This window comes from Rhea americana, unplaced genomic scaffold (assembly GCF_003343005.1).
Source record: "Rhea americana isolate MKP2758 unplaced genomic scaffold, rheAme1 scaffold_34, whole genome shotgun sequence".
Classification (NCBI taxonomy): Eukaryota; Metazoa; Chordata; class Aves; order Rheiformes; family Rheidae; genus Rhea; species Rhea americana.
Window position 1 is genome coordinate 6313507 of NW_028186468.1, and position 27982 is coordinate 6341488.

The window sequence follows — 27982 nt, forward strand, 5'->3', positions numbered from 1 at the left end:
AGTCTACAGCATTAGATTTAAGCAGACAACATATGCCCTATACTAAGAGGAAAAACACATTTCACAACTAGACTCTGGTTTGAATTATATTTCCAAGTAAAGAAGAAGAGCTGGCCAGGATGCATGGTTACTTGCTGGGCTGCGTTAGAGATGATACATGTCCACTTACTCCCTGATCAAGTTGAGGGACTTGAGAAGACAATGTAGGTGCCTGTCATTTTACTTTGCTGCTGTTTGAACAGTGCAGCAGAGCCTTAGCTTTCTCTAGAGTCAGAATTTAGCCCTTGCAAGACAGACTTGGAAAGAAGATTGAGCTGTGATATCTTCCTGCCCCCCAACCCATTTTTTTTCTCTAACTTTTAATTGTGGGAAAGTTTCCAGAAGCCACACCAATATTCATCCTCAGTTCTTCTCCTGTTCATCAGAAATTGCAAAACCGGCTCAGCAACCTTTGGTCTGCTTTAAAAGTATGTGTTTTTAAAATCTTTGGGTGGAAGGTTGTCTTCAATCTGCAGCAGGCTGCTAAGCTGCGCTATCCAGCTCAGCTACTTAGAGTTTCAGCATTTATTTTCTGCCCTAGTAACATGACACAATAAAGCAGTACAAAGGATTGTATTGCTGTCTAGTGCTTGGGTCAGCACTAACACCTGCTACACTGTTTATATCCAGCCACTATATTTTCCCACAGAATTCCCTGTAAATTTTTTAGTGGAAGTCACAAGACCAGCTTAATGTCAATCCACACAATTTATAAAATAATACTAAAATGCAGCAAGAATTTCACCAACTGTGCTATTTTCTACCAGCATATACAGAAATTAACTAAGCAACAAATTCAAGAAGATTCAAGCGATAAAGAGGAGCTATCTGAGGGTCAGGTCTTTTGCAGTTCTTCTCAAGCATACTTTAACAAAGATAATTTTCATGGCTTACTGTGGTGCAAGTAGAAGATCACATACTTTTTCCTTGGAAGATATTTCATTAGACTGTGGTTCTACAGCATACTGCAGGTAATGCTCCTGTCCTGGCACCCTTTGGGATTGAGTAAGGAGAGCTAGCATAACTTTTATGAAAATACATCAGCCTAAACCACATTTATTAACTGTGATCAACTGTCACCAGCATACAGGCAGATTTTGCTTTCCAGGTTGGAACTTAAGGTTTTGGCCCACGGGTTCAGTAGCTACAGGACATGGCGGTGCCCTGCTACGGCCGGAGCTTGGAAAAACAAGATCCCAGCACAGCACATACTGGGGACCTAGTGAAACTTCAGAGAGAAAAGGATGCTATCTTGTTCCTTGAAAAAAATAACCAACAACCCCAAAATCCGCAATGAAAATGTTTCGACCTTCTGATAGTAAACATTTTCTGAACTTCTTTTCTACAGGAAAACTAAAAATTCTCCTCGGGATGAAATATTTTCACGTTTTTCACATACTGTAATTTTCTATGGAATAGAAATTCCGAGTTTCAGCTAGACCTAACAACTAGTTTGTTTCATCTTTGAGTTTCTGAGATTCTGTAATTCTTCCCTTTTGTCTCCACTGGCATCTTTAAAACTCCTACCCTGCCCAAACTCACCATTCAAATCTATCAGCCAGATGAACGTATCTCATACCAGGACTCTCAACACGTAAGTAAATTAATTTCCATTCTGTCTCTAAACTAATCCAGAAACCAAAAGTATATTAAAACTACTAAGACGATGCAAGTAAGTTGCTCAGCAGTGCAGTGATGGATATTGTATCAGATCCTTATACAAAGTCATCTTGCCTCTAAAACTTTTATTCTGTAGGTTTGGAAAATAAAGTTCCCTTTTTTTTTGGGGGGGAGGGAGAAAATGAAATAATATTAGGCTAACCTGGGTTTCTTTTAAAGATTCTTCAGTATTTCTCATGTGGTTTCAAGAATTTACATGGACAGGTGGATAATAATAACTCTGTTCCTATTGGTGGAAAGAATAATTTTCGAATGCAGTGTAAGCTCTGGTGACAAAAATACCTAAACAGAATCAAACTCCATTTCATTTTAGCAAAACAAAACCGTTTGGAGGGTTAAGTACTGTGAAGTACGTTATGCATGGGGATTTTTAAAACGATTAATTTTCTCCCACCTCTTTCGTAAGTTGAAAAGCTCCGGTTTTTCTAGTTCTCACGACTGAAAAGCTCCCGGAGCTGCCACCTCACTCACCTGCCTTTGCCGCCCGCGTGCCCTCAGCTTGTGCGGAGCTGCCCTCTGCCGCGTGTTCTCCCAACTACACGCTTGAAACAGCGACTCTACCGCAGAGCAGAGAAACGGGTACAGCAGTGGGCAAGCAGCTGCGCGAGCCTGCGAGGCCCCCAGCACCCCCGTCCCTCTGCTGCAGCCCAGGCAAGGCACCGAGCTGTTCAGTAAACTGAATTAAGTGGCTTGGCCGGGGTTCTGGCAGTCGTTTCCCAGTGCAAGGGTACTGCTCTGTTCAGAGAAGTGTTCCCTTGCAGGGTTTTGAACAATCTTCTGCGGCGAGAACGTACGTGCCGTTCCACGTCAGCTAGGCAGAAGTAATTCATGTCGTCTGTGAAGCGCAGTCAAGCAGTTTAGAAAGCATCGGAGCGCTGATTCTCCTCGCTGAGGAGCTGCTTGGTTAAGCTGCTTTTAACCCTTTTTGTCATTCGTATAGAACGAGACCTTTGCATCGAATCTTTTTCCAAACACTAATGTACTGGAATACACTAAACCACAGATTCCTTCCTAAAATGCCTCTCCCTTTTTGCCCCTTCCCCTTCCTCATAAGAACTTATTTCTTCAAAGGATATTTTGAGCCTCCTTTTTTCTCTTTGTTTTCCCTCCTAAAAATTTTCTTCTTTCTCCTTTCATCCTAATTTCTTGCCTCCTTTCTCCTTCCTCATCTCTGTCATTCTCAGGATTCCCTCCTTTCCAATGAGAGTTTGCATCTCTTTGGGTTTGTAGATTTTTAAAGCTGGAGACACCACTGTGATGACCAAGTCTGGACCATATGACTTCCTTGAATTAATTGCTTGAATTACCGGATATCTTTCATAAACAAAACTTGATTATGTTGATCTAATCTCAGCATCCTGTACTGTGTTGTACCTTAGTTAGCTATATGAAGAAGCTTTCTTTGAGCAACTTTCTTTTTCCTGTGGAGGCACTAATCTAAAGTGTGACCACCCGTTAGCTTCTTAGTGTCACTCACTCGCACACCTCCCCTTGCATTTCCCAGTATCCTCAGAGAATGGTTTCCTGACCTTAACCCTTCAAATATCCCTCAGCACTCCTGTCTCCTTAGCTTTAAAGCTCTTTATGCACCATGCATGACAGGTCGATTTTTCTCCTCAGCATTGTGAATTTCTTCCAATCTGGAGTCTTGCCCTGTGCAAGGCACATTCACCAAGATGGCTAATAAATGGTTAGGTTGGGCTTTTTCCTCCTGCCTGTCTTTGCCACATGTTGGTCAGACCCACAGCCTGGGAGTCACAGTCTCTTTCCTACGGCATTCACAACCACGGTGAGTACAAACCAGAGCTCTTTCCTTCCATATTCCTGAGAGCTAACAGTTTTCTAACAAACTGACTTAGATAAAAGCTTTGTTTGAGCCTTTATCATCCCTTGTCTTGGTGAAATCCTTTCTTTCTGGCTTTCACCTTGTTTATCTCACTTGTATTTATCCTGCATATGCATTAAAATACAACCACTCGGACCATCCTTCTCACCTGTTGATTTCAGTCCTTTATCAGGCATCTATTTTTGAGCCCTCATAGTCACTTATGAACTTATTGAAATGAAAGGATAAAAGGAGACAAATATTAAGAGCTTTACATGCATAGGTAGTATTTTTAAAATACTTTTGGGAATAACAGAACTGAAAACAATGTGTTTTCATAACAAAGTAGGGGAAAATGGGGCACTCAAAACTTCTCTGAGTTTCACAATTCCTTTTGGAAATTAAAGAGAGTATACAGCATAGGCAACAGCTGGAATTTCTGAGGTTATGTTACAGATTACTTTGCAAAAGCTATTAAGGTCAGCAGTAGTTCAAAAATAACTTCTACATCTTGTTAGCCTTAAGAAAAAGAGGAAATCTCAGGGAAGGGTTCAGAAATTTGAAAAGAGAAGCAACAATTTTACACTGCTTTTCTCTTTTCATTGTTAAAATACCTGTTCATGTGACCATGTCCGTTCTGAGCCATCCTTCACACAAATGTCTAGCCTCAGCTCAGTCCCTGTGGCTCCATGTTTACTGTCCACACAGAGATTGGCTGCCACGTTTCGAATCTGCAAAACCAAGCAGCAACATTTCACATTAAACCAAGCTGCAGAATACAGCTTCTGACATTAAGGAGTTAAGAGAAAGCTAAATTCCTATTTCAGTCAGAAATTGAAGGGCTTGAGACTCACCAGAAGTTATATAAACCTGGTGGGACTTTTTACATGGCAGAGAGCCACGTCCTCGAGTGAGCTATTCTTTTTTTTTTTGAATCAGCTTTAAAAGCAGCAAAGTTTGAAATATTCTGCTTAATGAACAGCATTTAGCTCCATAAGAAATACTTTCACTCAAAGAAACTAAGAGAAAAAAAGTCTGAAAAGTTCAAGACTTTGACTGCTTTTCTTTTCCTATCAGAGTGAGTGAGATCAAGTGTATTAAGAGGAAATGATTTCTGTTTGAGTTTCTCTCAGACTTGAGAGCAGTATTTATCGCAAGGCAGGCACACCCTCTTCTAATGCTTGTTTCTGTTTTAACGTGATAATGCTATTGCAGATAAGGTCACAGACCGACGTTTCATGTGCAGAAAATTAAAAAGTTCGTAACAAGTTTGTGGCGAAACTCTGCTCACCCACGGAGGTTCTGTACGCTGCCCGTATGCCTTCCGAGCAGTCTGCACGGGAGCTCATTCTTAACAGGGAAATCACGTTTTTGAGACGGAAGCAACTGAGTAATAATTAATCGGTGACTATCAGTCTTGCCATTTATGTACCATGACTGCACACACTGCTGTGTATATCTTTTTGGAAGAATGGATTGAAAACGAGCGGTGTGGCGAGTGCTAGTGAAAAGAGGAGAACGCCAAATTTATTTTGCCATTACATGAGTCTCCTTGAATAACTTAAGTGGGCTGTTTAAAAACCCTTTAGACATCTGTAGAATGAAGAGGATTCCTTAAAAAAACCTTTCTCGGTCAGTGAGATGCACAGAAACTAAGTAATTAAAGCATAAGTATATGCATGGAGATGTGCACAAATTCTATACGTATAATACGTATAAAATAGGTGAACATTTTGACATTCTGGCAACTATTTTGATCTTTATTTAAACAACAAAAAAAAGGCCAAATGCTGAATGGAGCTACAGTCCAAGCAACATTCGTTTTGTCATGGAAACTTTTCTAGAAGTCACCATGGTTGCCAAATTAGACAAATGTAAACACTGCCACACTTAAACACTGTATACCTCACAAAAACAAAGAATGAAAGATTTCTCAGTACAGCACAAAACATTGCAAAGAGGGACAATCCTCATGTTTGTCAAACACATGGGAGAGCTACTGTGCTCTTTTTTTTTGAAGCTGGAGGATTTCAATCAAGTCTATACATCATACTCTAGGAAAGATTTTGACAGATGGAAGAGCAACAGGAACTGGATAAAATTAAAAAAAATATATTACCTCCAGGAAAGGTGTTAGGAAGTGTGCTTTTTTAGCCTGGAGAAGAGCAGATTGAGCAAATGGTGTGATTACCAGTTTGAGCAATTGCCTCCTAGAACCCTTGAGCCTTCAGCACAGCTCAGAGGAGTGTTATTCTAAAACACGGACAAGGACAGTTCTAGTGTGCTTTTTTCTTATTTTGATGCAATAAAAATACTATAGATGAAGTCAAACACTAGCATTTCTTACACAGAAGCAGATGCAGAAACCCAGCACTGAGCCCCACAGTACAAAGAGTCATGATAACTGAAAAAGGGATAAAAGGTAATCAGTTCTCAACAGCCCTGCTTTCATTTCTATATCATCCTGCAAAAAAGACAGGAAATATGAAGGAAATAGATTTTAATTTTATATTTTTGAAGTCTTTAAAATCTACTTCAAGTACCATTCATTTAAGAGCGTTCAATCCCTTCTCAATGCACTTAGATTTACATGTATAAATAAAGATTACTAACCTAATGCTACTTCATTATCAATCTCTTCACTTCTGTTCTCAAAGTATATGGACTAGCTAAAACAGAGATGCTTATAATTACTATTAATATTTGGGATATATTTATTTGGCCTGTAATTGTAAAATGACAGTAAATACACTACACTTCCACTGAATGCTTTATGGCTTTAAGGGGCTTTTAAAATTTTGTCTAGATGGCTTTGTCTATCCTATTTTCATTCATTTGGGCTAGGCAGTAAATTTATCCTATGGACTCTGGAAAAGATTTTAACTGAAGTTATGCTTAATTTCTTCATTGCTGAAATCTGTCTCCTGTGCTCTTTATTTCCTCTGCTCTTCTCTCTGCTCCTGAAAGGTTTCCTCAAGTTCATTTTTCCCTGATTTGTTGCAGCTTACATGTTAATTCATCCTTTCTTTCTTTTTTTTTTCCTTTATTTTTCATTTCAGCTGCAGCGGGGTTGTGGATTTTGTGGGTTTTGTTTTTTTCTCTTTTTTTTTTTTTCATTTTCTGTAATACAGGCATTTCAGTCAAGTCTGTGCTTTTGTTCTCTGGCATTTCTGTGTAGCCTTGGCAGTCACTAGAAATTGAACTGAGCCATCAAGCTGTTGCCAGAACCACAGGAAACATTCTGCTGAACACCAGCACCATATTGCCTCTATATTTCCTAAGATCCTTTCATATAAGAAGGAAGAAAAGCAGAAGCACAGCAAAGAGAGCATTTATTTTGGTTTATGCATTCATGTATTTGGATTTCCTTGTCTCCAGCCACATGGCACAATGGATTTCTATTTTTTAGGTTATGAATTACAGCTAGCAAAGAAAAAGCTAGGAAAAAAAAAAAGAGCTGCTACACACAAAGCTTGTTTGTTCAAACTGAAATGCTATCATGTGTACAAACAGGTAAGTGTGTGGGAAAAGCATGTTTTTGAGGAGTTTGTGTTGACTAACCAGGATGACTAAAAGTGATCTGAAAGGCTGTTTTAGAACTAAACACAGCCTGAAAACAGCATGGGACACTCTCTGTATGCATGTCATTTTGTATATTCAGTTCCTGAAATGCCATCCTAATGCACCTTGGGACACAAATATGGGCCCTATAATTGCTATGGAGAGCTGATGAGGCATAAAAGCATAGAGAACACAGACTCTAGGTTTATTTTCTCCCTCTTCTGTACTGGGGATGTTAGAGAAGGACATTTAGGCTCTTTTCAGTGCTGCACCGATACATGGGAAAAAGAAAAGTCAACTAAGTGAGATTTCTGCTGTTGTAACATGTGACTTCTGTGCATTAAACAAGGCAGCAAGCCATAAAGCCAATGAGTAAGCCAAAATACAGTAATCTTTGGGTTTTACCAAAACCAGTTAACACATGTTAAACTACAGCTCGCTTTCTCTACATTAGTCAGCCAGAGTTGAATAGATTTTTTGGTAAAATAGGTGAGGCCTTAAGAAAGAAGCAGCTTAGTTCATGCAAGTGCTCTGCCAGGCAAGAGCTCTGCTTGAACTACCACTAACAGTACTGAGTGGAGTTGGCTGGTTCAGCAGATGAGGCATGCAACACCTACGGGAGGGCAGCATCATCTTCAGTCAGTGCTCCAGAAAAGCATAATACGTATACAGGCATATTTATATCTGTTGGTATTTTGGAGGGGGTTATATTTGTTGAGTTTTGTTTTGCAAAGAAACAAACCAGAGGTTTAGACATGTTGAGGTATCAGGGCATTTCTTAACTCCTTTCTCTTTGTCCCTTGTACTATCTCCCATCCTTCATCCCTGGCCCAATATATTTCTCCTCACTACATCAAGATTGCTCTACCAGCTCCTCTCCTCATTCACCACTTCCTTCCTCTTCTACATATGTCTGAGCTGCTTCCTGACATCCAGCCCTCAGGTATACATACACTTTGGTTCCAGTATCCGCTTTTTGGGTTTGTCCATCCACACTGGGTTGATGTTAAAAGCTTTCTAGAGCTAAACAGACATACTGCATTCATCAGCAACACAGCTGAGGCACAGATCAACTGAATTCCATAATCTCTAGTTTCAGAGGAAATCTGAAGAAAGATAAACCTTGCAGTACTTTCTAAACATCAACCAAGCACGTTGATGTATGTATTTCCAGCAGGAAGTAAAACAGGGAAGTGGAGCTGTGCTTACAAATTAATCTGGGAGAGGGGAGAACAAGGTTTCCCAACTAGTGTTTACATACTGCAGAATAGGTCATCTACTAGATAACTTGACCTTATGATAAATTAATGCTGGAGTTTTGCAGAAAGCTACTACCAACATGATTTAATCTGCTCCCCGTTGGAGATGCAAGTATGGACAGTCTGCTCCTTACCCTCCCAAAAACATAGCATTTGTCATTAGTACTTATGCACAGCACATGAATTGGAAAGCAATAGATGTATTCATTACCCTGGTAATCATCTTGTCAGAAAAAAAAAACAAAGGTCTTTTGAGGAAAAAAGAGTTAACGGCCATTGATACAACTGGCTAGGATGAATTTTATGATTTTGGGCCATATTGACAGGAACTATGTAATGACACACACGTATGCTCCACGTTGAAAGGAAAAGAAAACAACCCCTAAAACACTCTTTTAAAGCAAAGTGAATTTTCCCTCATCTTTTAAGGCAATCTATTTTAGGCTGAAAAAGAAATTTCAAGAGGGAAATCAAAGCTTCCCAGGATCCAATGGCTATACTGAAGAATTTTGATCTTTGATAATTCTACAACTAAACTAATGTCCCTCACAGGGAAGTGAGGCTCTGCTTCTAGTTCTTGCAAGATTTGCTCATGACAACATGGGGGATGTCTGGACTCCAGTAGCTCCTGCTCTGCCTGCAGGGGAGCTGCGAGGTCACCCACAGACACTTACACCATCCTGATGAGTCCAAGAGGGAGAAGCACTCCTGGGGTCCTAGGATCTGCACTGCATGCACATCACTGCACAAAATTATCTCTGCCAAAACTAAAAAAGTGGGGAAGTGTAGCAATCTAAAGACAACCTTATGTTCAATAGAGTCATCTGTTTTAAGGACGAGTCCAAAGATGGTACTGTGACTGTCCATACGCTGTCTTACACAACAGAGAAAGTTGAGAGGCACCTTAGCGCTACCAACTTACATAACGCTTTCCATACAGTGTGATTTAGTGTTTCAAATAAGAAGGCGGTTGTAGCTCTTCGAGGACATTAGCAACATCAGCTTATGTTTTCGTTTGCTGTTTGAGCAGCAGTTAAAGCCAGTTTTACTATGCTGCTTAGTAAAGCAATATATTCTTAGATAACCATAGGGCCATCAAAATCTATAGATAAAATATGGAAAAAACAGCCATAAAAAGTTGAAGTTAAGTCAAGCACTGCCAGATACTGGATACTGAAGAAACAAGGGATTGCTATTAAATATTATACTGATGCTGATGAAATAATCTGGACAACACTGAAATCGGGCAGCACTCAGTTTGCACAGGCGGGGGAATAGCCGGTTATATTGCTTTTGTACAACATACATGTGACACTTGGTGTGCTCAGATTGATTCATTAAGGTTATGAGAATGACATGTAAAAAAAGAAAGTAATCGAAAGAAAAGTTAGTGAGTTCTTCTGCTTTGATCCCTTTCCAAATGTGCCATTTGATTTAACTTAAGAATCTTTCATGTGTGACATTTTCATGTTGCTACTCTAAAACGATTCAATAAAATCCATGAGTTCTGAGTTCTAGACTGAGGAAGGAGTTATTTTCAAGTCTAATAGCTTAGCATTGCTGCAGTGACAAGAGTGACTTCCTGAACAATAACTAACTGAAGAACAAGTTCCTGCAACAAGAAACTAAGCCAAACTCTAAATATTTCCCTTTTGACTCCGGAAAACAAATTAATTTTTTCATATGACCTTGACTATAGCACTGATGAAGCCTGAAATAAATCACGATAGCTGATATGATACAACTGGTTTCTGGTAAAATGTGTTTTCAAAGATACTGTTGGAGGCTGTGACATCAGCGCTATATATGCACACTGGGCCACAACTTGTAGATTCAGGAGTACTTCCTATGAAAACATTCTCTGTCCAAATCTCACCTAATCCAGCTATTGTTTTAACTTCCTTCAGCAGGATTTCAAATATATGTTACAAATAAATTATTGTGTCTCTGAAAGAGATGGTGGCTGTTACTCTTTTTCAACTGGTAACATATTTTCCAATATATTTGTAGGGATAAGAACAAAAACTAACAGAAAATTTTCATTTTTTCCATGTTAAGAGAGGAAACTGTACAGTGATCTCACTCAGACACGGAAATTATAGTTTCACTAACCTTTATCTGTCTCCACTCACCATTACTTTGTCTCACTGCAAGTTTCAGACGTTAAAAGGCAGAGCAGAATATAAGGAAATATAAGGCCATGTCTACTGTACTGAAGAAGGCTGGGGTTTGTTTTTCATATTTGCTTCTTTTCCATCAGGAATAGATTTTGTCAAGAAATTCAGAAGACAGGTTTCAAGTAAAGGTGTTTGCAAAAAGAAAGGAGTTTTGAATGGACGGAGTGTGTGGTGTGTTACACTACACACTTTTCCTAGCTCTAGGTATCAAGATACTGGAGCCAAAATTTGTCTGAGTACCCTCATTGTTTATTCTTTCTCAGTCTGGCACAGACAAGCAGATGTAAAGGCTTTCCAAGTGCAAGCAGAGGGGGTACTAAATGACTGCCAGTCTTGGCACAGACTTGATGGGTATAGTCAGCAAGGTTTCTAGGGCTGCTTGATTCTCATAAAGTATTGACACACAGTCTGTTTTCCTCTTTCAGTTTCTAATTACGACAGCCATTGACTTTCAGGTTCGTTCAAGTTCTTTGCAAGTGCCAACAAATGAATTAAAACTTCACAGGAATGTGAGTCTCAGGAAAAAAGAGAGTAGTGAGATTGAAACTTCTTGTTATTTTAGAGAGAATAAATTTTAAAGGAAGTGTAAAGCCTTTAGTCTTCACTTCCTTCCTAAGAACTCACTAAGTCCTTTTAACACACAAATTAGAGGCCACTGCTATGATCCATGATTTACTTTTAGAAAGCCTTACTTTTATGCAGAGAGCATATTACTATTTCTGTGAAAATAATTAACATCTGAGTCTCAATCTCTTGCATGTAAACCTGGATAAGGATTGTCCAGTTGCCCAGAGCAGTCAAATATCTCATGATCAGAGCCCTGTGAGGATAGGCATGTATCTGTGTAGAAGATGATGAAAGGAGGATCACAGCAGCAGTCACACAATCCTGATCCAGTCTGACTTCTGCAGAAAAATTTATGTTACCTCCTAGTATAAATTAATTCCCATAGGGCATAGGCAGCAATATTAAAGATATAAGAAACATTAACAACAAAGGAAATTCATCATTGCCAAGGAGTGGCATACAGCAAGGCACATAAATATTTAACTTCTATAGCTGGTAGCGTGCAAGGAGGAATCAAGGACTGCTACCCCAGAGGTGACTTAAAATCTGGCGATGAGGTAATTTGCTTTTTCTAAGAAGTGCTGCAAAACAGTAAAGGTATCACATAGCGTCTAGAGATCCCCTGCATGAATCTTTCTTAACTACTAAGGATATTCAGAGGTCTGAGGGGTCTTACCAAAAGTTCTGGTTAAAATTTCTACTTCATTCTTTGGTTTCAAGTATGAAAACTAATTGTCTGAGAGCTCCAGGAACATCTCCAATAAAATCAGAGAAGATCAGAACTGACAGTACAGCTATTCCTAGGGATTTTTTAAAAGCAGCAATATACACTGAAGAAGCAAAGCCTTCTTCATAAATTGTAATGAATCAAGAGAAAAAAGCTCTACTTGCCACCTTTAAGATAGAATCAAACAACTGTAGTTAAAAGTCACTATGATTTTTCAGCATGCCTATATAATATGTCATATCTCTACACCTTTTGTGTTTTCATTACTTCTACTCAAAACAAAATACAATACGGTGTGCTACTGCTCTGCTCTTCAGGTAAGTCTGAATGCGGAACATTTTCCACTACCTGAGGAGTGTTCCAGCAGCCCGTGTGCTGACCTCCTGCTCTCAAATGAGACTCAGAGATTTGCCTCCCTTTCCCTGCACCTCCCTCCCCACGCCCCCCAAAAGAGAAATTACATTTAGCTACTATTGGTACTCAGCTACGGCAGCACCTACCAAACACAGAGCAGCCTTTTTTAAAGAAAAGTATCCAGATTCTGCTTGTCATACATGCATGTCTGAGCAAAACTGACCAAACTTAACACCACCTACCCCTGCAATAGCTACTAGCACTTGTGAATTGTATTTGTAAGAACACAAGGAGATATGTAAGTAGATTATGCAAAAAAGATGTATTGACTTCAGGCCTCCTTTTTGTTAATGAGATTCTCAGCACTTAAAATCATCTTGTAACATGCAATAATTGCTGATACATACCCTCTTCTGTGTTCTTATCCTCATTGTGCGCGCATATGTACACACAATATTGTAATGAATTATGTAAGGTACAGCAGTAATCCTAAGACATGGCAGTTTCTTATTTTAATGGTTGTTCTTGGGATTGTTCCAATCACTACGAACTCCCCTAATAACACTAGTTGTCAGAAGATCCAAATCTAATTCCATAACTTTAATTTTCTGTAATACAAAACATTAGACTTATTTAAACTTGATCTAATTTGTAAATTCCTCACCTCACCCCAGGCAGCAGGTGGAGGCTCCACAGGAGGGTAATATTTAGGCACATCCCAAGCCACTGCAGCCATGAACCACTTGAAGTCTTTGCATTTAAGGTGCTTGCGAAGTTCCTTCTGGGCAGAGATATCACCAGTTGAAAGATGCCTGTACTCGGGCCGTCTCTGGTAAATGTATTCTGCAAACTCATCCATCCATGTCTCTGCCACACGCTTCAGGTTCTGTGCAGCAGAAAAAAAGCAATCATTAATTTTTCCGTGCTTTGGCTGAATGATATTTCTAATATGAAGAATTAAAAAAAATCTCAATAGCTCACACAAATTGTAAGCTGAGCTGCTTGTGAACTCTGATGTTTGAATTAAATGTAAACCCTTTTGCAACTGAGGAGCATGACAGAATTAGACTGATGATTTTGTACAGCTTGTGGTTTTTAGTGCTCTGATGCATTTGGTAAGTGGAGGTTTAATTAATCAGATACAGTAAATTTTTGGATAATTATTTCAGCTAGACTATTACTCTGATGTTCTCAGGTTTGTTTTTTGGTTTGGTTTTTATTAGCTGTTAGACTACTGTTTTCCACATGTTTTTGATTTAATTAAGTTTGAGATTGGAGGTTTGGGTTTGGTTTTTAACCTTTAAATGATGTACACAACCTCACTTTCATAACATGTATTTTCTTTGGACTTCCAGGATATTCTTGATCTTTCACAAGCCACATCCACAAAGACCGTCTTGGTAGATGTGTTTGATTTTCCTCTGTAGCTAACCACAACTATCTAGGCATTATTAACATATTCAGCATGCAAGAGGAATTCTGACATATCATGTGTATGTGCTGCAAACGCCTGTAGCTAATAATACTGTGAAAAGCTTGCACAGTATGATAAACTACAGATTAGAAACTGAGCAACCAAGCCATAATGTTTCTTCTTAAGGCAGTCAATCCAGCAAAGCTAAAGGTGGACAGAAGAGGGTGAACTTGTCTCCTGTTCTCCAATGACAAAACCTAACCATATGAGAATTCTGTCAAAATAAAAACTACTAAAATGAAAGTCTTGCAACTTTTTCTAGACGCTTTCACATTTCATTCTCCCTTGGCCTTAGCGAAGGCTTCTAGGTTTGTCATACCCAGTTTTGCCTTTCCAGCTATGCCAATGCAACTGACAGAGAGGTTAGCAAGACCTGTGTACGAGATACTAGAGCTTCATGCTCACTTTGTGAGCTTTCTTCTTCTTACGTTGCATAAAAAGAACTATAAAACTATTTCTTTTAATTCTCAAAATCAAGAAATGATTCTCAGTTACACTCTTCCTTTTTTTTCCCCAACTTGTATGGATTCATTTGAAACCTTTAATATTTTCATTGATTTATAATAATAGAATTATTGATTTATAAGAACAGAAGAAGATCTACCTTCTTCTTCTTCTTCTTTATATAAATTCAGGAGACCATTAAATCTACATATCTTTAGATAATCATATATTGTATTGATGTATTATAGTTTATTGCTTTTAAAATAAAATACTATTTTGATTCACTGTTGTTGATGCCTGTGCTGTATTTTTTCAATTGTAAACTATAGAAAAACACTGGTAAGTATACACTACCACCATTACAGTGTTGAACAAACACTACAGAGTATCAATATCCTGCTTTCCTGCTGATAATGTAAGACAGGGCCTTCTGTCTGTTGAACATATTTTCCTTCCTGTTCTTTATGCATCTTTACATGGGTTTTTGACTAATGACGGATGTTGAACAGAAATTTTCTTTCAGCTACTCACAGTGACACCTATGTCCTTTCCTGCTATTTCAGAACCTACTAATGTGTATGAGCAGTTCAAACTATTCCTTCTGATCTACTTCACTTTGCATTCGAAAGGCATCTGAAATTCGGCTGCCATCACACTGCTGATTCACCTAGATTTTTTACATTTCTGAACCTTCTCCAGTCTTGGCTAACCTGTCTTCTTCAAGTTCACTCCTTGCTCTTGTCTCAGTTTTCTTTAGGAATATCTTGCTCTCTCCCATGATAACATCACACAATGTCTACCCAAAATTTAGGTAAGAGATTATACGTACATGTCAGGGGGCAGGCAGTCATGAGCTTGCTCTGTCCGATCCCATAGCTGGTTTTGCACTAGCTTTGGACTGGAAGCTTAGCATAGCAGCAAGTCTGCACTAACAAAAACATAGTATGGCTATGCAATTCTGAAGTGGAGCTGACCCGAGGCAGAGCAATTCATGGGACAGATATGCAACTTGTGGCTTTCTGCATTTATCCCAAACAGATTATATAAGACTATTTCTAATCCATGGATCCCAGTTCTGACTTATATCTCACATAAAATTTATTTTGTTGTCATTTTACTGCCAAATAGAATTATTCATTTGCCTGTGTAGGATTTACTCAAATTATAATTAATAACTTAATTTCCAAAGGATAAAATAAAAAGACTTTTAAGGAAGAATCCTAGATAGATAACACCCAAAACATATATTTTATTGCTCCTTTTGGTCATGCAGCCTAAATAGAAGGCAAACTTTTCTGTATTTTTGTTTGCTTTTAAAATTCCTCCTGCGACTTAATTCACATAAATTTATATGCAGATGTCATAGTTGAGTACAGGCTTAGTCTATTCTGCACTTCTCCAGCTGCCCAATAACCTCTTATCCCACCAACAAAGCAACACCTCACTGGATGACATTGAGACACTAGGGGATTCTTACTGCTTTGTTTGTAAAAACAAGATCATCAAGTTTTGTAATATTCTTTTTATACAACACTAACTGCAAAATGTTGGATTTGCTCTGTAGTAAGCTACAGGACAATACACATCTGATTATCAGCAACACAAGGTAAGGTTTCTTAGAACACTCTCTCCATGCAAGTAAGCCTGATTCTTACTTTGATTGCTTTCAAGATTCATTTGAAAATTCCTTTCCTGAACTTTATTAATCTGTGCAAACTAAATGTCTCTGAACTAATAAGTCTTATCTGAATACAAAGACAACAAGATACAGAACAAACAGAGTACATTCAGCTGCCACTGCAAGATACGTTACTATACACTTTGCTTCTATGAAGCAAATACATTACAATCTGCAAGGAAAAAGCAAGTACAATTAAAATAATAACACTTATGTCCCCATTCCAAAATGACTAACACCCTGCGTAAGGTTGATCTTTATCGTAATTTAATGAAAACCTACATTACTTCACTTCACATGAAATTAGAATTCAAGAATAAAGGAACAGGGCAGGACAAAGAAAACCAGATCAAATTCAGAAACAACATCTACATGGCAATCTCACCTTTCCGGCATAAATCCTATAAAGCAAAAATACCCTGATAAGTGAAAACATTACGTGATATGATGAGACTTTGTAGACAAGGCCAAAATATGATTTAAGTGCATTAAACCAAGAAGCCAAAATTGTGACCACAGGTGTAATCTTTCTAGTGTATTTTCCATTCATATATGCTGTATACCTCATTTATTATAACGAAAAAGTAGTTTAAGCCTGTAAGTGTGATATTATCTTGGCAATCACTTTATCTAATAGTGTTATTTTCATACTAAAAAATGATACAGTAAAAAGAACCATATAGTAGAAATACAGTAAAATAATTTCTTTTAGGAATGAAAAATTTTAAGCAACTCCAGCAGAGAATTACTTCATTAATATTGAGCAGATTGTGCTAGAGTTTTCCCTTTACTTATTTTGCCAATTCTTTAAAAAAAACAAAAAAAAGTATTCCTCCTTAGATGATTAGAATAAATAAATGAATAAAACAAGAGTCCAATAGAAATACTTCATATTGTTGCATCTGGTCATTAGTTCAAAATTCTCATTCACCACTTAAAAGCTCTCTGGTTTCCAATAAGTCCTCTATCACTGTTTTTCTGGTGGAAACCCTTCAAAACATTGCATTTACAAAAAAAAGTACAGTCCTCCCCAATCATTCCCCAAGCATCAGCCCAAACTCATTAGCCAAATATGTTTAAAACTTTGTTCCTCAGTTCTGCCAAAAACATTCTCTGTCATATCCTAAAAATCTTCCAAGGTCTTGTCACAACTCTTAAACAGTCTATATATGTTTAGTATATTTTTATATTGCTGTCATAAGCTGAGCCTCTGTGAAGCAGCCCTTTGAATTTTAACTTTTCCTTTTAACAACACAGACTCCTGATTGGCTCGCTCTAAATCTCCAAATTGTTTATGAACATGATTATACGAAACTCTGTTGAGGATTAGTAGGCAGCTCTCTCTGAAGCTGTCAGTTACCAATAAGTACTCACCTTCCACGCATTTCAATCTAAATGAGGTTTGTTGACCTAAATTATCATGGTTTTATTAACCTTATTATCACTACACAGGCTTATACATTGCCTTAATAATTACCACACTTCCTTTTAGCATAATCATGTTCAGACCAATAGTGAAAAACTTCAAATCGCATTTAATCCTCACACTTGAACTGAATGCAATCAAGCAGAGTTGCGTTCCAGAAAGCTAATCAGTTGCAACCTTGCACGGTAAAACAACGGCAGACATCTCACACATATTTAGAATATGTTTAGTTAGCATGTTCCTGGAGCAAAAATACATGCTTTTCAAGAGCAATAAGCTCCAGCAAGTTGCAGATCTCAGTTCTATGGCTGTCTATCATGAAAAGTAGCTTGGCATTACGTGAAGAACCTCCTAGAAATGTAACTTTTCCCTGCTGTCTACGTCAATGAGATTCTGGTCTTTTACTCACCTTATGACCAACAGTAAGAGGGACACAATGTAAATGAGAACGCTCATCTTTGAACACTTGATGGCCTACTGATTGAGTTGCTTACTGTAACATAAGCGATGTGACTTCAAGCCCTTTACAAGCATAAGAGATGTAATTTCAAGCCCTTTACAAGTCTCCTGGAATTACCCTTGCCACAATCTGGGTTAATGCTCTATGTTGTGGAGAAAGGAGGACTGTCACTTCCTCCATGCCCAAGCCTCATGCAAGGCTGGATACCTTCCGAGTAAGTCAACATATTAAGCCCCCACAAGTGAGATATGTATGAGAATGAAAATCCTAACTGGGTCAAATGGTAAAATAGGTAAAAAAATGCTAAAAAAGGCTGACTCTGTTACAACTTTGCTATATACGTGTGCATACTTTTGCAGAAACTGAGAGATTAAAGGACTTTAAGAGTCTAGCAGATTAGGCAGCATTTTGCGAATGTCTTACACCATCAAATCTCCCAATGAAGCTAATCTACAAAGAATTTAGAAAAACTAAAATAAGAGTTGGATTTTAATCTTTCAGATTTCTGTTTCTGTTACTCTTTGTTTAATCTTTTAAAGAAGGCCCCATTAAGTGCCATTTTCTCAAATGGCATCGAATACCTTTATCAAAATAAGAAGAATCATTTTTGGGGTGTCTTTGGCATACATCACATTGGCTCAGATGCTTTTACTTCAGTCTGAGTGTCCCATCTAAATGCATATAAAAAGTCAAAATGAAATAAGTGTCTTTGGACTACAGCTGAAAAACTGCTACAGCTTGGCTCAGTTGTCAAGCTAATCCTCATCTCAAGGTTTCAGGTGTCAAGATTCATAAAGCTGGACTTTTAATAGAAAAAGTAAAAACAGAAAGAAAAATTAAATAGGAGAGATAAAATTAAGAATAATTCAATATTAATGAGTCAAGTGAACTCACATACATGAATTGACACACAATGCAAGGAGGTCACAGGGACATCAGATGGACATCCAAGGAGTTTCTCAGGACCTATCCATGACAGACCAATGACAATTTGTTCTCTCTACTTGCCATATTCAATGAAAATTGCTGAATGATGAAGAATAAAACCCAATGAGGTTTCAATATATGCATATTTCTATATAGAAGGCTGTGACAGCTGTCACCAAGAAGCTGAGAGATCCATATAAAAATGATGGCAACCTCAGTAAGACTGACTCATCAGCTGTATCAGTTGCCCCATGCATGCATTCTCAATTCAACTTTTGTGACACTGCTACAACTTTAATAGGATCTCTGGAAATTCTTTTGGACAAGTTTGCTTCAAGTTTGTATGAACTCCCACAGTTAAGACTGTGACTTCGTTTTGTGCTTTCATTCAACAACATTCCTAGCAAGACAGGAAGTTAAAATGCCACAAATACCTTCCCTAGAAATATCCAGACTTCAATAAAAGAGTTGAAATCAATTCAACTTTTTCTTGACTGGAGAAAAAGAGAGATAAATGAGGACTTCTCCACTTGCTATTTTTTCATGGATCATTTTGTCCCTTCACTTTCTTCAGCGAGTAGGGAAGACTGATCTCTGATCAAGTAACTGTCCCTCTTTCTTAAGTATGTTTAGTGAGATTGTCTGTTCAAGAGACGTGCTATTATCCAAATAAGCCCACTGAGAAGGTGGCCACGGGAACAGAAAAAATGGACTAAGACAGGGACATGTAAAAAGACAGATTCATAAACATTCCCTCTAAGCAAAGTTTTAACTAGACTGGTCCCTAACAGGTAGAGAGTAGTTCCCTGTTTTAGAAATGTGGCTCGTGCACTGGCTAGGAATGATAGCATTTATATGAAAGATACCTAGCTATATACTATTCCATATTAGAAACTTGCATAATTCTATCCTTTCCATTATTTCCAACTGTTATTCTAGATACAATAGTTAAATTACCATAAAAATGTAATGTCTATTTTCAGTTTCTCTAAACATTATAAAGCAGATTTTTTTTTAACCCAGTGGCACTACAGCAGTACAATAGTTTTATTATTTGTTTCACTTCACCTGCATAACTTGTTCTTTCCTCTTATGTACATATCTCACTCTTTGCATTAGGAAAACCCTGACCCCAGTTCACAGATTTTGTCAACATTAAACAACTACAGGAATATTTGGATCCTGCAACAAGTTCCTGTTGTTGGACGTTTAATCTGAACATTTTCCAGGAAGCTGGATGTCATCAGCAGACACACACCTAGCTGCTGCAATCTCATTTGTCACAAAAATAGTCTTTTCTTCTCTTGGCCAAAATATCTAAAATTACATTCAATCACACCAATCAAATATGAATCACCACAGCACATCTAAGTGATTCTTTGCAGGTCTTGGCAAAGGTATTTCAGTTCTGAAATACAAGAGAGGGTCTGACTGAGCACAGAGTTGTTGCTGCTACAAAATAGGTGCCCTGTTTCCTTCTGGAAGCAGCTGTATTTCATTTGGCTGGAATGAATAATATACAGCCCTGCGTAAAAAGTACTTAAGAAGTGCATTGCAATCCATCCAGCCAAGGCAGCTATACTTTATGTTGCCCTGGAAAACAGGTAGCATAATGTCACAAAAAAATCACTGTAGAGGAGGGGAGCAAAGTCTGACCGGAGGAGTCCGTGCAACGAGCATGGATTACTACGACAGAGGCAACAACCTACAAAACTCCACAGCACTAACAGAGAGAAAGACAATACCCTACACTTCATGCAAACGTCCTTCCTTAGGTGTCAGAACACAACCATTTCTCGTCTCCATACATGCCCATATGAAAGTGAAACCACAGGAGTGTTTTCCTGGACACTATTTATAGATTGGTGACATACAGGTCTGAATATTTAAATTGTCCACATCAGGTAAGTCTAAATGGGGTTTTTCACCTTTCTGCCTTCTTACCCAATTTCCTTTTATCTTTATGATTAAGCAGTGCTACTGTTTGCCATTCTTTCCCTCATCTTGGATTTCTTGTCTTGGTTCTTTTCACTTAACCAGGATTAAACTCTCTCACATTTCATTCCAGAAATAGTTTTTATTTGTGTGAAAAAACAACCAAATAAAGAGATGCCTGGAGGTATATGAGAAATGCTTCTCACAGTATGCTAACTAGGTGACAAGGCTGGTGGTATATATAAATAGCTCTTGTGAAAGTTAGCACAGAACAGCTGGCAGAAAAGAAAGAGTCTATTTGTTTTCAGCCTGTAATGTGTGAACACCTTGAACTGAAATTCCCTAAAAACAGTCAAGACTTCAATTTTCTGTATAGAGGCTCGTATCTCCACTGCAAAAATTTTTAAAGATCTACAAATTTGCAAAAAAGTTAAAAATTGCTGACTAAAGGATACATCTGCATTGCTCACTGGGCATAGGATTAAGGCCATGACTCGAGGCGAAGCTTTGGGGCTTTGTGGGCAGTGAATTCCTGGCGTGCATGCCAGGATTGGCATGGTGTGCCACGAGGATGCTTCCTGCCCTGCCTCCGCGGCTGCAAGCCCCGTGGGCTGCTCGTAGGGCAGCCATGGGGAGAGAGGGAGGCGAGAGTACAGCATGCTGTCCTCACAGCCGCTCTGGAGATCACTGTCTCAGAGGGGCATAAATATAGCCACAGATATTCCCTGTGAACAAAAATCACTTCATAGCTTTATTATTTGTTTATGGAACTACCAGCAATTGGTTAGGATTTGTATTTACTTATATGTGCCTACTCTTATTCACACATTTTGCAAATAAGACGCATATATGCATTTTACAGTCCACCCAAACAATCCAGATAGGAAAACGTTTATTTGCTGCCTACTACTCAGAAAAGAACAGAGGGAGAGTGTAACAACATCTCTGCAAATTTGTTGACTAGTGTGGTGCTCACTTTCCAGACTCATATCCTGTGGGTCCATTTGGACTACAGCTCACCTTAGCAGTTAAACCTGGAGGAGAGTTCAGGGATCTGACTCCAAATTCTCCAAATTAAGCTAGTTGGGTTCCAGTGCTAGTCTGTTGAATGAATCCTGGGAAGTAGTTACTATCACTTTGATGCTATTGTTATCCAGAAGCATTAAATCCTCTGTCTTTGCATTTCTTTCAGACAGCTAAGAGTTAAACTGCCTGTCCTATTCAATCTATTACCTTAAAAGCAAAACATTTATCTAGATTGAAGAAAATATTAAATTAGCATTTTAAAAAATTACTTTGTCTTCTTGTATTCAAGGATTAGTAGACATTACTTGAAACTCTTTTTTGTAAGTGCTCTGTTTCACATCTTCATTTAATTAATGATGAATTTATAAATCTGCTAAATTAAAGAAATATAGAACGTAAATTTAAAATTATAATTGTCATTATAATATAATCGTGCTGTTGCAACAAGGTAGTTCTTGCTTGATTCATAAATAATTTGCTTATTCTAAGCTGATGTTTCAGTTGCTTATTGCGACTGCTGAATCATAACTGAATTTGTGCTACAGCCTTTTGTGCTAAAAAGGAATGTAAAAGTACCAGCACTGTCCCTTTAACAGTCTATCAGTTTGCACTGTACAGTTTTCATTGTGTCACTAGAAAACAAGAGTCTCACAAACGTACTTTACCTAACTGATTCTCCTTGGTTCTGTAACTGGCTGGAAACTGAAAAGAGAAACGTCCAAGTACTGTTTTAAGAAAACCCAAACACCATTTGCAGCTGGAAAAAAAAATAAGCAATCTTAATATTGAAGGAAGCTCGGTCAAAAATGCAAACGTGGTCACAGCACCAGATGGTGCAGCTACAGTAATTTTATTTAAAGATCGCTTTTGAAGCCACAGGAAAAGGCTGAGCAAATGGTTCAGGTGGGAATCTGAACCCACCTTTATCAGCTGAATTCCTGAACCCAAACTCTTGCAAGTTCCAATTCAGCGACACAGTGTAATGAGGCAAGTGTCATCATGCTTGTGCCTGCTGGGTCAGAGGATCACTGGGCTCTGGGATCCCAAGTCCTGGAGTGCAGGGAGGAATTCAAGTTAAGATTAGGATTCACCATGCTGCTGGCTTAACATCCAAACTTGAACTTCACTGGGTTTGCCCTTCCCTGTCTTCAGAAAGGGCTAACACTAATGCTCTGGAATAAATGCTAAAAACCTGTGCAAAATGAAAGAAATTTCTGTAGAGATATATGGAAATTCTGACTTCTTCTCCGCATACCCTACGGAACAGCGAGCTTTTATTGATAGGCTTATAGTATTTACAGAATCATGAATAGAAACCCCTCCTCCCCAAACATGGAACTAAATAAATAATAAACTGGGATATACCTGCAAGAAATTGCTATTTTAGTCTATTTTATTAGATAACTAAGACAAAATGGCATAGCTAGAATTCTAAAAAATGAAGCATCTCTCAAAAATACCAAAGCTACTAAAATAATCCTGTAAAACAATTCAGAACTTCTTAATGGAGCAGCATCTTGCATAGGATTTTAAGATTTAGGGACTCATTCTTTAGATATATGTTCTACTAAAAACAAAAAGACTAAAATAATTATTAGTAGCCATAGTTTTGTGCCGTGGCTGACAGGCTGGGAATGAATGATAATACTGTGATGCTTCTAAGTTACAGTGTAGAATGACTGCTGACATCTGTACGCCCGTTAACCTTGCTTCATGTGCAATTACCTGTAAATTGGGCATTGACTGCATTTGGCAATCAGCAACATCCTGAGACATCTCCAGAAAATTTTTCAGTTATACCTCCTTTTGTTCCTCATGGTCTGTTTGGTAAATCTACTATGTTTTCTTTTTTCAGTTTGTTTTACTTTTGTTCTATACCCCTGAACAGTTTCATTGGCAGAGTATTTTACATATGGATATTTTTCAATTTATGGGATGAACATCAGCAAAAAATACTCTGGGCCTTGCAGGTCATGAGTGACAGATGAGAAGGTAAGAAACAGGATAATAAGGACAGAGAAAATCAATGTCACAATACATGTTAATGTCTGTGGTAGAGTAATGTTTATTTAGTGATAGAAGAGGCTCAGCAGGCTTGAAGTCTCTTTCTTTATAAAGCATATGTGATCCTCATACCTGGTCACAGCTCTTTAAAAGTTATCTAGACTGGTCCAGTATTATGTAGCTAGCTGAAATTGTGTTGCACCTTGCCAGCATAAGATGTAGATAGGTGAAATCCAACGGGAAGGTACAGTAAAATGATCACTTTAAGTAATATTTGTTATGTCAGTCCCATGAATTGCCTAAAGCATATCAGTGGTTGAAACAGCTTGAAAGAGATCCATGCCGCAACCTCAACTGGGCTATGCCTGACAGTGTCTAGAAGCTCCTCTTCATCCTAACTCCAGTGTCCACACCCCTTGTGCTAATGTTTTGAGGGACAGGATGAGGAAATCTGTGACTCTAATGCAGTATCTGCGCTGAAATTCTCCTTGACTAATAAAGGGGCTACTGCAATCATTTATACAGCCACCGCCGGGCTTTCTGGGGCCTGTTCCTTTGCTCACTGCATCTCCAGCATCCTCCTTCATATGGCACAGGATGCAAAAGGATTTAGGAAAAAGTTCTGTGGAATTGAAATTGTATTCAAATTATTGCTTTTAACAAACATGGATAATACTCACACATTCTTAGGTATGTTTTTCATTATATTGCTGAGCTGGAGGAAAATTTAAGATAAAGTTCATGTAAGGGCTAGAATATAATTTTTGGAAAATATAACACAACATTTGGAGGATAACCCAAATACAGCTGCAAAATCCGGGCCACTTATGTGTATATTGCCACAGTATTATTTTGGCTAACAGCTCCATTTGGGTCACTTTATTCAGGTCCAGAAGTGATCTCTATCAAAGGGATTGTCTATTCATTGAAGATGAATATGTCCTTATTTTTCTTTTATGGCTTGGATCAGAGAAAGGGAATGTTTTAGGCTTAAAGTTAGACATAGACTTTTAAGGTTCTGAGACCAAAATCTCCCCCTTGGCTCATGGAGTTATGACAACAGCCACAAACTCTAAAACAGACAAAGATCTAATCTTGTGCTCTTGGCACCCTTGAAGCAACGCATCTAAAGAACAACATTTTGTTTTAGAATAATCTACTAGAAAAAATATACCAGAAATTTCCCTAAGCATCAGCTATGCTTTGGACCACAGCAACACAGAAAAATGATGCATTACTTGAACAAGAAAGACAAGATCTGCCCTATCAACATACTAGCTCTTTTCCCATAAGGTATAGAACAGTGAGTCTGTGCATGGGCAGAGATTTCATTCTTATAACAGGAAAAATATTTGTCGCAACATTTCACAAGTGATTTTTTTTTGAAAGCAAGCTAAAACTAATAAAACATGTGGAGGCTAGGAGGTAACTAATGGCTGTAGGTTCTCACAGTGCATCCATGAAAACTAGTTCAGTCCGCTACTAGTCCGAATAGAAATGATTGTATTTTGCTCCTACTGCTAATGCACAAGACAGTATATTTTGTAATAAGATACCTTTTTTCTGTAAATAAAACAGAGACTGAGGTTTGGATTTCTTTTTTCAAGTTATATGTGCTTTTTGCTGGGGGAATTTCATGAATTAAACAAGTTATTTCAATCAATGCAGTAATCTGGATGGGAAACTTTAAGAGACTACATTTAACAACATTAGGTGAAGATTTTGATTTCAGAATTTAGTCAAAACACATCCTGTAACTAACATTAACAACAACACTAATCCCATTACTGTATCATATGTCCTACTGTCTATATAGCTGTTCTTTTAAAGCAAAACCTTTTCTCTCTCTCAGCACAGAACACCTTCTTCCTCTTTCTTGTGCTGTAGAATTATTACAGCAAGCCTTGTCTCACAGTGACAAAACCAAAAATATCTACCCCCTTAAGAAATTTATTCTTTTATTCATACCACATTTTTGCTACTAAGAAAAAATATGATTCATAAACTATTACCCTATGGCAATATGCAGACTTTAATATTAACGTCATTTTATTTTTAAAAAATCCGCTAAAATAGAAAATGTTAAAATGAAGAACGAATAAATACTAGTATCTACCTGGAAGCTAAATCTGTGCCTTTTGTTTCCTATCTTTTGCTATCCCATGAACATCTCCAGAAAGTTATAGAACATTTTCTTTTGAGAAAAAAAACCCTCATGGATATGAATGTGTTCAGTAGTCTCTGAGAAATGTCTGGAGGTCTCAATTTCTCAGTGACACAGTACCAAGTTGGCTGTATTCCATAATCAGGCTTAATACAATAATTAGACAGTCACTCAAATCACTGTTACTCAGTTCTTTTGCCTCAAAAACATTTCTTTTGAAAGATTCTGTTTTGCTGACAGATCAGAAAATGAACATTCAGATTTGTCTTGCTTCTATGATTAACAATACTATGCAGTTCAAGAACACAAGCCTAAGGTTATTCCTACATTCTTCTGAATCAGTATAAAATACACTTCTACGCTGAAATCTCTAACCCTGTATTTTTACGCTGTCATTTTATTCTTGGAAATGTTATCTCTGGAAGTCAGCATAACTGCAGCAATTGCACACCCTATTCTAGAAAAATAAAGAAACATTCATTTTACTTATTAATGTTTTACTGTTAGATACAGGAACTAGTTCACAGGGAATTTAGAGACTGATGATGAATGAAAACGCAAACTAGCAAGACCCAATTACTCACTCGGGCTAGGCTGGTTCCAGAGGGAACTTTATAAGGGACATACTTCCTGTAGATATGCCCAACTCTAGAGCATGGAACATCAAACATGCCACCTCCACACATCCACACCTGAAAAGGAAATAGAAAACAAATGAAAGAATGATTCCTGGAAATAAATGGGGCAAAAAGGTTTTCTAAATAATGAGATACGTGAAAACCACACACCATTCTGTACTGACTCCTCATAGTCATAGTAGTGGTGTTCTATGCATGTTCCACAGCTAGAAATAGATAAATGTGGCAGCCTGTTCTTTGCTACCTGGGACCTCGCTTTGCAAAAGCAGCAGACACTCAAAATAAAATCATAAAACCTGTTTAACACGTAAATCAACAGTCCTCCTGCATCAGAACAAAGATATTTTTGTGTCAAAGACAAAAAACTGTTCAAAACATACGGAAAGATTGTTTAAAACGTATAGAAGTAAATTAGAAGCAAAAATAGAGATATTCTAAAACATTTGGCTTATAAATTGTACTGATTAGTGAATATAGAGCTCAAGTATTAAGACGTTCTTCATTTTTCTAAAGAAAAAAGGAACAAAATAAATCAATTTCCTACTGATCAAATTCACATAGATAGAAAAAGAAGGGCACACCATGAGGTTTTATCATTAATACTTTTAATATTCAAACCAATGCAATCATCTGGAGTATATTTCTTTGATGCTTAAGGTCTGAACCAAAATTCCTCCCAAAATGTATGGCAGCTGCAAGAACTTGGCACTCTAAAAATCAAGCTGTATGATGATGGGTAGCAAGTAAGGAATTCTTCACAACTAGTCTTAACAAATACATGTGAAAGCACGGTTGCATGTCACATCAGAGGAACTATGGAAATCACACCAGTAACACCTACAGGTATGGTTTTATATGCTTTGGCAATACAAAGCCACTGAAGTCTAACATGGCAATTATACTATGTATCTAAGCACCCTCTCAAGTCACTGGTATTACAATCTACCCACCCCAAGTACTGTGATACTGAGTAGATGTGTCAGTAACATACCCTCAAACATCGTTTGCGATACTTCTTGTGATAATATCAAACACATAAACAAAGGATAAAAGAGGTATTCAAATGCATATTGCATTAGAGGTGAAGAGGCATATATAAACGATCTCCATGAATCTGGAAGAGAACTTAGGGGCACCATTACAAGGTGCCTTACCATACAAGGATTTTCTCTGTATTTGATGCATTCTGTATATATGAGTGATGGTGAAATAAGTTTGGGACTGAGGCTAAAGCAGAACAGTACGCTAGCAACTGAAAGTTTTACCAATGATTTACAGAAAGGAATTCACTCAAAAGTTGATATGCTCCCAAAAGCCAACAGAAACCAGATCCTCAACCAAAGGTATCAGAAAATATGATGTGATCACAAATACTTGACATTCTCTGTGAAGCCTCTGGAGAACAAACAATGTCCATCTCTACACTCTTTACCAGACATTTCTCATTCTCTTCTGCCCTGCCTGCCAGCTAGCTGTAGCTGCTGATTTTCTGAAACCACAGAAGAATGAAATTCTTAATTTTTTGGTAGCGCATGATTAAACAATAGCAAAAATGGACAAAACTCTTTCAGTGTGCCAAGATGAGCTTGCCTGTTTGCGATACAGGGTATTTCTGTC

At 37.9% G+C, this 27982-nt stretch overlaps 1 protein-coding gene across 1 annotated transcript in view; it reads right to left on the bottom strand.

The window, feature by feature from the left end:
- The window catches only part of GALNTL6 (polypeptide N-acetylgalactosaminyltransferase like 6), a 313568-nt gene that overhangs the window by 9827 nt on the left and 275759 nt on the right, over nucleotides 1–27982 (bottom strand). The window contains exons 7-9 of the mRNA XM_085311322.1: nucleotides 26312–26419; nucleotides 12854–13075; nucleotides 4159–4275 (exon numbers count right to left, since the gene is read on the bottom strand). Coding sequence (XP_085167448.1) covers nucleotides 4159–4275; nucleotides 12854–13075; nucleotides 26312–26419 — 447 coding nt within the window. The remainder of the gene's footprint in view (nucleotides 1–4158; nucleotides 4276–12853; nucleotides 13076–26311; nucleotides 26420–27982) is intronic.